The following is a 10,508-nucleotide window of genomic DNA, read 5'->3' on the forward strand; positions in this document are numbered from 1 at the left end:
AGATGTGAGTGAACAGAATAAGGAGGATCTTGTGGAAATCTGTGGCAGAATTGATCTTGGTATATAATTTTTTTTTGTTTGGGTGTGGGGGAAGAAATTCCTGACAAAGTTTTTAAAAATTTGTTTCCGACAATTTATTTTTGGAGTAACCAGAAATATAAATTACCATGTTTACTTTCTTTTAAGTAGCACCGTGGTTCTTTTTTTAAGTAAATACATACTTATTTGTTCGACATGAATGAGAAATGCATTTGAATTAATTATAATAAAAGTTAATGATTTAGGGGTTGTAGAAAAGTCTCTGCAAAACTTGGAGAATGTAGATGACTGTTATGAAGTTCAGGAGTTTGGGGCCAGTGCTCTAAGAAAAAAAACGAAGTCTTTTCGCTATTTCTCCAAGATCTTTGAACAATACGTAGGCAAGTAGTTTAGGCGATGTTCATGTGTATTGACTTTGTTGATTTTGTTTTAATATTTTTTAAATTTTTGCATAAAAATGTTAAGTGTTATTTCGGTATGATATCCAAATACTTAAGTTCACAGGCACACTCAAATATTGTACTCTTAACACTTAGAAACCATAGAATATTTTTTTTTAATCGATTGCTTCTTTAACCCTTTCCTTTATATGTATTAAAAATATATTGTTGGTATCCTTCTTTCATTCTCCAGCCTTGAAATTTATTGAACTATCATCTCCATGTGCTTTTGTTTTTCTCTTTCTTATCTTTTTTTAATTTACTCTTTCCTTCCTTTTCCTTTGTTGAATTTCCTTCATTTTTATTTTTATTTTTATCCCTTTTTCTCCTCGTTTTTAAATGTAAAGTTTTCTTTGTCCTTTTCTTTTTTTCTTTTTCTTATGTTTTAGTGTATTTATTAATATTCTTATTTCTATGTTAAAAACAAATATATATTTGGCATCCTTCTTTGATTTTTCTTCCTTGAAATTTATTCAACTATTATCTCCAAGTGTTTTTTTTTCCTCTTTGTTTTCTTTAATATTTTAGTCTTTCTTTCATGTTCTTTTAAATTTCCTTCCTTTCATATTTATTTTTATTTTACTCACTTATCTCCTTTTTATCCTCCTTCCATGTACATTTTTCTTTTTCTAACATTCTTTTTCTAACGCAAGTGTATTTTTCTCTACTTCTCCCCACATTATCTCCTATTCTTTTTCAATGTTGAAGTGTTTTCTTCCCTTAAATTCCGTTATACTTCTCTCTCTTCCCCCCCTCCACATTTGTGTCCTTTTATTTTTTTTTTAATTTTCTTTTTTACTCTGTCCCCCCTTATTCTTTTTTTTGAAATACATCCTTTTTTAATTAAACTCATTTCTCCTACTCGATATTCTTCTCCTTTTATTCTTTCTTATTTTTCTTTCTGTAGTTTACATTTTTTCTTATTCCTTGCTCCATTTATGTGTTTGTTTTGTTTATTCTTCTCCTCCCAAGGAGTTGGCCCCCCCCCACACCCTAAGAAGTTTAAGTTAAAGTAAAGAAAACAATACAGTACGGAAATGTAATGATAAATAGATATGGTTCTTAACTGCTATGCGTACAACATGTGTGTTTGTAAACTTAGTTATTTGGGTAATTAGATATTCGTGTTTAATGGCATTAATTCAAAATAGGTTTTAATTATGGTTATCTTGAATAATATAATACCTGGGATAGATGTATGTGGGAGTGATGATGAGGAGTCTCAAAACCCATACAAATGCAAAGAACTTATGAACTATTTCCTCTCTGAATATCTTGGTAAAATTTTTTTCTACAAAGTAAGAGTGGAATTAAGTAATAGCAGTCATTTTTCACTTCATAAATTGAATTATTAGTTAATCCTAAGATATAATCCTACGTAAAGGTATAAACTTTTCACATGAAATAACTACCCCTCCTTGAATTTCTGAAATTTCAGTCTAAAGTTATCCTTTTTTTTAAATATTAAAGGGAGTTACTTGTTTCGTATTAGGCGACGAAAAAAAATGTTAAAGTAATACTGTAAATTGATAAAATGTTTAGTAAGATATTTCGTCAAAAAGTTTGTTGATAAATCAATGTTGGAATCAATCATTTACTTTTCATCATAATATTGAATTTTTTTCAATGAATTTGTTCGCAGATTTCTATATATTCATCAAATTTTTTTTTTTTTTCATTAAAAATTCCAGAAAATTTGCAGAAGATCTTTGTGAAAAATGAGAGATTATAGAAACTAATAATTGATCAAGTTTATGTATTTTCGAAGATAACATTAAATTTATATTTTCTCCACATGCCTCAAACAACAAAATAGTTGACTTAAGATTTTTTTCTTCGCATTTTTGGTCGTCGTAATTTGATAATTCAAAAGAAACCAACTGTGAAAACGTATTCCAAAAAAAAATTGTTTTTAAAATTTGACTTTGTAATCAAACTCAGTGATGTTACATCGTACAAACATTTTATATGTCTCAAATTAATCCTTAAGAATTTGTCCACAACACTGCATACTCAGTTTAATTACCATACATAGCCCATCACTCCCTTTAAGCACTTCTTTGGGATAAAGATATAATCAGTTCAATAGATTTTTCATCATCAAAAAACATTGTGAGATTTTGACCAAAAAGTACAAAAAATTAATAATGAGATATTTTAATTTATGTTTGATCTTTCGTATTTTCTTTAAAATTTAAATATAAAAATTAAGGACTCCTTCCGTTTTTCACACTGGCTGTATTTGGAGAAGATTCGCAGTTGAATTATCCTACAAGCACCCAAGTGGAGCTTTACTGGCGGTTCATGAAACAAAATGTTTTTTATAAGCAGAATGTCAAGGTAACATTTAATATTTTTTGGGGGTTTTGGGGTTGGTATGGGGGACGGATATAACGAGAAAACATTTGCTTGAGTATTTGAAGATAAAACTGTGGATGCGATTTTAAAAAGAACACTATTTAAAATATATATCCCCTTTTTGAAACGTATTGCAAAAGATTAGTGCAGGATAAAGTTGTATTTTGGCATGATTCATTACTACCTTCATGTATTCTACTCAAAGATTTTGAAGACTTGAAAGACTTAGTAGACTTGAATTTTTAAATTCCTTTGTCAACTAAAAACTAGCTGATTGTTAATAAGATTTATAGAACAAGAGTTTTATATCGCCCTTTATTTTCTGATTATTTATTGTAAAATTATTTTTTTTTCATGAAAGTATTTTAAATGTCATTTTGTCTTAAATAATTATTAAGATGCTACCAATGTTTAAATTATTTTTAATTCTTTGTTATTGGCATTATTGTTATATAAAAACAATATGCTTTCTGAGAATACAGTTTTTAGAATGTATTTATTTGAAATTAATTTAGTTCTATCTGTAATTTCATTGATTTGTCACATTTTCTCCATCAAAATGTATGTCCTAAATTTCTTTTTCTATGGTGTCTCAAAATAATAATATTATTTAGTTATTTTAGATTATCATTTTAATGCATATTGTTTATATTAGAAAACTTGGTTTAGTTTAACTATTTCAATATTTTAGGATGTCAAGACAGCGGACTACTTTGGTAGAGTTCAGGCCTTTAACAGGGATACTTCACAAATCATTTTTTATTTGTTTTACTTTTAATTCAGATTATTTTCAAACTTAATCCCGATTGGCCTATTTTTATCTATTCTAGATGCGAGTGGGGTAATGTTCTTACCCTTACAGTAGAGAAAGGAAAAAGATATAATCCTTGGCTAGAAATATATCATTTTTGTAAAGCTGTGTATTTTGTCTATACTTTTTTTCTGTAATGAAAAGTTTATTTTACACACAATCTAGTTAAAGTAGTTAAACAAAAATTAGTTTTGTGAATTTATTCTGAAATATTTAATTATTCAATTTCATCGATTTGTGATAGGAGCAAGATTCGGGAACAAATTTCAAAAGAGAAGCAGGAGAAGAAGATGAAGAAGCAAAGGAAGCAAAGGAAGCAACAGAGATACGAAGATACAGAGGAGGATGAAGTAGAGGAGGAGGAGGAGGCGTGGACCGCGAAGGTATGTACCAAATGACAGTCATTCCGAATGTATCTTAAGTACTGAAAACTCACTGTATTTTTGTCTTCTCTACCTAGGGTTTAAACCAGGTTTATTTAACGCTAGATTTTACACTTGATTACCCATTTTTTGAGAAATAAGGTTAGAGGTTAATATAAGTGACTGGTGGAGCAGTCACTGAACTATTTCACATATATTTACAATGGTTAGGGAACTATTTGAATACTACTTTATTTTGTTACAAGTATATAGAAAAGAATGATAAAACTGTTACTAACATAAAAAGGACAAAAAGAGAAATAGATAAAAAATGGATTAAAACAAAGTAATTATTTCAGTAAGTTAACAAATTAGAAACTTAATAATAAGTAATGAATGTGTAAATGGAACTAGATTACATCAAATAATATAATAACAATTTTTTTAGAAAATTCCTGCTAAGAAGGTCAAGAGAAACTCGCATCTTGGTGTGACGTTCAGATTCTGAGACAGGAGATGTATTATTTATGAATGGTTCTACAATCTATATCCACAATTAACAAGTACTGATTTGATTTGAGTTCATGAATCTATTAGCACCCAATTTGTTTATCGATAACCACAATTTTGAACTGTTGGATAAAATTGTTTAAAACATTAATTAGTTTGATATTTGTTTAATTTTCTTTTTACATTTTTGTGTATTTTGGTTTTGGTTCAATGTAAAGATATTTAAGAATTAAACTCTTTTGTAAATTGCGATAATTTCTTTTTATGGATACTATAGGAATGCCTAATATTTTTTTAGTGATACTGAAAGAATGGCTAAATATAAAAGATGTAAACAATGTAAGGTCTTCCACGAAAGAAAGGAACAATGTTGTCGTGACAATAGTGTTACTATAAGAGATATAGGAAAGTCTTTGGGCGATGATGATACTTATAAAGATGTAAATGAACCCTTGGGTCGTGATATTGTTTTAGAATCCTCAGGCCGTGATATTCCAGTGGAAGATTTAAATGAACCTTTAGGCTGTGAAATTTCTCAAGAAACTGCAGGCGGTTATATTCATCTAGAAGATTTAAATGAACCACTAAACCCTGATATTCCTGGAGAAGATGCAAATAAATCCTCAGATCGTGATAGATCTGTAGAAGGCCCTGATATTTCTGTAGAAGATAATGAACCCACAGGCTGTGATATTTCTGTAGAAGATAATGAACCCACAGGCTGTGATATTTCTGTAGAAGATAATGAACCCACAGGCTGTGATATTTCTGTAGAAGATAATGAACCCACAGGCTGTGATATTTCTGTAGAAGCTAATGAACCCACAGGCTGTGATATTTCTGGTCGTTATCATAGTCTTTTTGGAAAGGATAAAGTGAAGCAAATATCCACCCCCGATGATCCAGAACATGAACTTCTAAACACAATTTGCGATGAATGTTCATTTAGTTTTGCTAATAAGGTACAAGTTTGAGTATAATTTAAAATATCGTATATTCTTTTTCTGAAGACCGATCATGTCAATAATTTAAATGTGCCTTAATCAGAATAACTAAAGGAGACGAATTGGTTATAAACCAATTTTCTTTTCAGGTCTCACGTAAAAATATTTGTTTAAGTTAAATCAAATTCAAGATTGAATTAACCTTTTGCCACTTGAATGGAAGGACACTTTAAGTTTCGTTAAAAGTCGGTTCAATTATAAATGTATTCATTTTAGGCGAGTTTAAAGAGACACATAAAGCGGGCCCATTCAAAGATACCTAGAGAAAGATTTGAATGTCCTACATGCAGGTTTAGTTTGTCATATAGTTCAAAGATATTGGTGCAACAAGGATAAAGGTGTATTTTTTGGCTGATTCGTTTTTTGTTTAAATATTAGAAATAGACTTTTAAAGTGTTATTTTTTGGAGGGGGGGGGGGGGGATCTACAAACCTAAATTTTTAGAAAAGAGTTGGTAAACCCTTATTCAACTTTTTTTTTGAAACAGCCTAATGTGTACATTGAAGATTTCTTTACAAAAAGGGGATGGGGGAAGGAGAAAAATTAAACCATTTTATTGCATCAAAACATAAAACTAAAGTTAGATTTATGCTTAATATGAATTTAGATGCTTATTTTATTTTTTTATTTTCTGTTCTTCATGTAATTAATGTTTAGCGAGGGAGGGAACCCTCGGACGCCATGAGCCTCCGCTATACAGACACTAGCCTCCCAGAGTTGCTGGGCAGACCAAGCCTCCGCTTTGCATAAATGAGCATGCGCAACAACATCAAAATGTGCCTGTGTAATACAGGATGGTTTTTAAACTTGTGTTTTAAGTTTAAATATAAGATTTTTTGGAATTTTTTAGACATAGTGGCATAAGAGGCTTCTCAAAGATGAGAAGTATTTATTAATTATCATAAATAGTACCTAATTATGACTAATAAAGTGGGATCTAAAACTTTGAACATTTTTTATTTTACAAGAAACGGAAAATATTTAGAAAAAAAATTTGAATTGAATATCATTTCATCTGTTATAATCTTTGATTTAGCGATACCTTTTTCTAAAGTTCAAATTAAATCTAAAATCTTGGTATTTATTATTTAAATCTTAACATTTTTAAAAAGGGTATTGTTTAAATCAAAGATTAATAAAAAAAAAACAATGTTTTAATATAAATCTTGTAAATCACTTTGAGTCCATATATTGTATGATTGTAATCATGACAATCAATGAACAACTCTAATCTTAAGTAAAATTCCATGCCACTACGTCAAAAAGAAACTGTTAAAAGTTTTCATCACTGATAAAAACCAAGATTTAAAAAAACTGTGCTGTATGGTGGAGGCACGTTTACTGCATAGCGCACGCACAGTCTGCATAGCGCACGCACAGTCTGCATAGCCGAGGCTTTATCTGCATAGTGGAGGCTAGGTCTGCCTAGGGAATCTGGGAGGCTCGATGTCTGCATAGCAGAGGCTCATGGCGTCTAGGGGTCTCCTCCCTAGTCTAGCTTTTATAAAGTGTTAACAAAATGTTCACAATATGATATTGATTTATTTTTAGACATTGTACGGCATAATGAATTATCTGAATACATATTGTTAGGATGAAAGTATATGAGGACAGTTTGAGGAGACATTTGTTGAAATGCGCAGTAAAAACTAATAAAGTAAGTAACTTGTTAAGACATTTACAAAAAAGAAATTTCATAGATGGACATTTCATATACTACAATAGCATAGATTGTTTAAATCAGAACTAAATTCTTCATATGTACGGTAATATTGACAACATTCAGGACTTGCCACAATGTTTCTGAATTTCTTCGACCCATGCTTAATAGATTAATGTGAGGAAAATGTCTTCTGAAATCTTCTATTACAACATTAATACAAAAAATACGGTTTGCAAGAGATTTAAGGTTTTTTTAACATTTGATAAGATTACAAAATGTTGTATGGAAGTGCAATCGCAGCGAAATATAGTTTACTTGGAAGACATACATCTCAAGTTGTAATCTTTAGGATAGAGAGAGAACTGAGAATTCGAAGATTAAAGAAGTACACCAGGCATTTATCTTTAAACTGATAACTAAAGTAAGAACGATTACATTTGAAAACTTACCTTCATAAAATAGACTTTTATTAAAGTCATTTTTGTTCTTTTCAGAAAACTGTTTAAGTGAATTTTCTTTGTTGTTGGTGGTGCATACTTTTGGAATTGACTTTTAACAAAACAAATTTGATAATTTCCAGCTGGATATTATTTACAAAACTTTGAAAGAGATTTAACTTAAAAGAAAGCCAAGACAAATTTCTTAAAATGGATGGTCATTTAAAATAATGTTGACAGTACTTATAAACAAAAAATAAATAGATTTAAAAGTTTAAAAGTGGATAGTAAGATAAGATCACTTTATTTTCCAAAACCATCATTACTGCCTAGTCTATCATTATCAATGAAAATGAATAAATGTATTTTAGGATTTTGAGCCATCTAGCTTATTTACATTTTTTGTTAAAAATGACACTGGTGAGCCCTTAAATATATATAACTAAGTCATTAAAAAGTGTTTTTATTTTGATATTCTAATTCAATTAATGGAATATGTTAATGTGTAATGTTTTTGTTCATTACTAATATGATGATTTAAAATTAAGAAATATCTAACCCTTTTAATTTTTAAGCCAATGTAAAAATTCGCCCTATGTCTGGCCTATTTGATATGGGGGGGGGGGGGGCNNNNTCAAATTGAATTTTAAGAACCTCAACAACTAGAAAAGATTTAAATAATGCTTTATGCATGACAAAGAAAAGGTAGGAACCCAGGAATACAGTAGCAGCAACGAATCCAGTGTTATTGGTTAAACACTAGATTCTTGGCTGCTTCTGTATTCCCTGGGTTCCTAGCTTTTGTTTGATACGCATAAAGCCATAGTTTAAACATTTTTTATTTTGTACTGCCATTTTAGGTCATTAGAGTTCATTAGAGGTCATTAGAAGGTTAATGACTGGATTTTTGCTACTATTGTATTCCCTGGGTTCCTAGCTTTCATTTGATCAGCATAAATCCATAGTTAAAAATATTTTTATTTTGTAGGTCATTTTAGGTCATTAGAGGTCGTTAGAGGTTATTAGATGGTTAGACACTTGATTCGTTCCTGCTGCTGGATTCCTTGGGTTCCTATTTTTCTTTTTGATTTTTCTTTTTGATATGCATAAAGCCATAGTTAAAATATTTTCAATTTGTTAAGGTCAATACAGGTCATTAAAATTCAATTTTATTTTATTTTAGGAATTTTGATCAATAATTAGGCGTGCAGCCAAAAATTTGAAAGATTTAAACCAGAAATGAAAGCAAGCCACCCTCACACTTAAATTAAATAGGACATTTCCACCATTCTTTTTAGTTAATTTTATAGGAGAAAGTGATTCAGAGGAGATTGATATGGTATATAATGTGTCTCTGCCTTGTGCCACAGTGCTGCAATTGGAGGTGGCTAAACCCCCATCACCCGTCCATACAGAAATAGCTCATTTACAGGTTGAATTTTAAAGATTGAAAATAGTCAAAAAAAATTTTGTAAGGTTATAAGGAAAAACGTGTTATTTTTTTTGTAACAAAGTTTTAAGCCTTTTATTTTTCTTAGTCATTATATTAAATATTAAATCAAAGAATAAAACTTTATTACATGAAGATTTTATATAGACCTTATGACAATGACTAATTACATAAAGATTTTAGATATACCTTATGACAATGACGTAGTATTTATAAGAGGCAAAGTTTGGGGAACAATAGTCAATTTAAAAAATTTTCTGCGACATGTAAAGGAAGTTTACAGTTACATGTTTATTGTGAATTATAATGCTTATTGTTTAATAGGATGAAATTCCAATCACCGAAGTGCCAGAAAGTCTTAATGTGGATTTAGGTAATAAAACTAAAGACATATTCACAGTAAATAGACACAAAATCAAAATACAGGCCCCACACCCTCATAAATTTTAGAAATACTTTTAATTACATGCAATTTTTATATTTCCTCACTTTTGTCCAGATTTTAAGAGTTAAATGTAATAGCCAATTTTTCAGTGACACAGCTGTCAACAGACACAATGAATCTGTTAAGAGTTGAGGTATGTAAACAAATATTTTTAACTTGTATTTTAACATTTATCCTGAATGTTGGGTTATGAGTGGAAATGGTGTTATGTGGGGTGGGTTGGAGAGTGCATGACACCAGAGCTGAAAACTTTAGAATGTGATATCCTTAATCCTGATATGTTAATTAATCTGGAGATTAAATTCATGAGGAGAACAAGGAATATTTATTCTGGAGATTAAGAAAAAGAGTGGATCAAGCATTAATCCTGATATCCAATATTCTGAAGTTCCCAGCTCAGTTCTTGTTAGATCACTGAAGTTAAGCACACTACAGCCAGTAATTGGATTGGTGTCCAGACTGGTTTTTAAGGGTTCGATTGCCGTACTCCACACAAGCCTGTGGTTTAAAAAACATCTGAAGCCGACATATGGTTAAGCAGTTACGACCACCTGACGGAAGTAGGAGGACAGAGGGATGGCTGTCAACAATTCTCAGAGCTAAAGGGTTCGTGCTTTTTACTCAACTAGAAAGAAGCTTTAAGTAAATTGATCCAAGTGAATGATGATAAAAAGAGGAATGGTGGAAGAGTAGGGAGAGTCTATGGTTGCCAGCTGGGGGTATCCGATCCGGGTCTAGAGATGTTAGGTAGCAATGAGTGTGATGTTTCCTATCAGTATGGCAACCGGGCTTCATTCCAATATATCAGAATATTTCCTGCACTCTATTATTCTCCGGCCTAAAAACCCCTTAGGCCGGCATCGGGAATCTTGTCAACCTCCTTTTCAGTATGAATGAAGCGTGGATGAATGAATGTGCTGCTAGATTACAACCCCTGGTAGATCAATATAAAAACCCAGACAACACCAAACTCTCATAGTATAAAAATT

The 10,508-nt window shown here is 30.6% G+C and overlaps 2 protein-coding genes across 2 annotated transcripts; both read left to right on the top strand.

Annotated features, from left to right (window-relative positions):
• Window positions 1-8: 8 nt before the first annotated feature.
• LOC111717440 (uncharacterized) lies at window positions 9-4,546 on the top strand. The gene is made up of 7 exons (XM_023492943.1): window positions 9-59; window positions 285-419; window positions 1,674-1,757; window positions 2,692-2,819; window positions 3,529-3,575; window positions 3,893-4,031; window positions 4,459-4,546. The coding sequence occupies exons 3-7, from the start codon at window positions 1,730-1,732 to the stop codon at window positions 4,516-4,518; spliced, it is 402 nt and encodes a 133-aa protein (XP_023348711.1). The 5' UTR covers window positions 9-59; window positions 285-419; window positions 1,674-1,729; the 3' UTR covers window positions 4,519-4,546.
• On the top strand, window positions 4,489-9,653 carry LOC111717439 (uncharacterized). The gene is made up of 8 exons (XM_023492942.1): window positions 4,489-4,573; window positions 4,819-5,482; window positions 5,741-5,814; window positions 7,118-7,181; window positions 7,537-7,608; window positions 8,935-9,056; window positions 9,399-9,447; window positions 9,609-9,653. The coding sequence occupies exons 1-6, from the start codon at window positions 4,542-4,544 to the stop codon at window positions 9,043-9,045; spliced, it is 1,017 nt and encodes a 338-aa protein (XP_023348710.1). The 5' UTR covers window positions 4,489-4,541; the 3' UTR covers window positions 9,046-9,056; window positions 9,399-9,447; window positions 9,609-9,653.
• The last annotated feature ends 855 nt before the right edge of the window (window positions 9,654-10,508 follow it).

Source organism: Eurytemora carolleeae, unplaced genomic scaffold (genome assembly GCF_000591075.1).
Source record: "Eurytemora carolleeae unplaced genomic scaffold, Eaff_2.0 scaffold2616, whole genome shotgun sequence".
Lineage (NCBI taxonomy): Eukaryota > Metazoa > Arthropoda > Copepoda > Calanoida > Temoridae > Eurytemora > Eurytemora carolleeae.

What these genes read in the sequence shown, in the direction of transcription:
- LOC111717440 (XM_023492943.1), top strand. Translation starts at nt 1,730, where the DNA reads ATGAACTATTTCCTCTCTGAATATCTTG. An exon ending in TTTCCTCTCTGAATATCTTG is followed by an intron (nt 1,758 to 2,691) that starts GTAAAATTTTTT and finishes ATAAAAATTAAG; the next exon opens with GACTCCTTCCGTTTTTCACA. An exon ending in AGAGTTCAGGCCTTTAACAG is followed by an intron (nt 3,576 to 3,892) that starts GGATACTTCACA and finishes GATTTGTGATAG; the next exon opens with GAGCAAGATTCGGGAACAAA.
- LOC111717439 (XM_023492942.1), top strand. Translation starts at nt 4,542, where the DNA reads ATGGTTCTACAATCTATATCCACAATTAACAA. An exon ending in TTTGAATGTCCTACATGCAG is followed by an intron (nt 5,815 to 7,117) that starts GTTTAGTTTGTC and finishes ACATATTGTTAG; the next exon opens with GATGAAAGTATATGAGGACA. An exon ending in TCTTTAAACTGATAACTAAA is followed by an intron (nt 7,609 to 8,934) that starts GTAAGAACGATT and finishes TTAATTTTATAG; the next exon opens with GAGAAAGTGATTCAGAGGAG.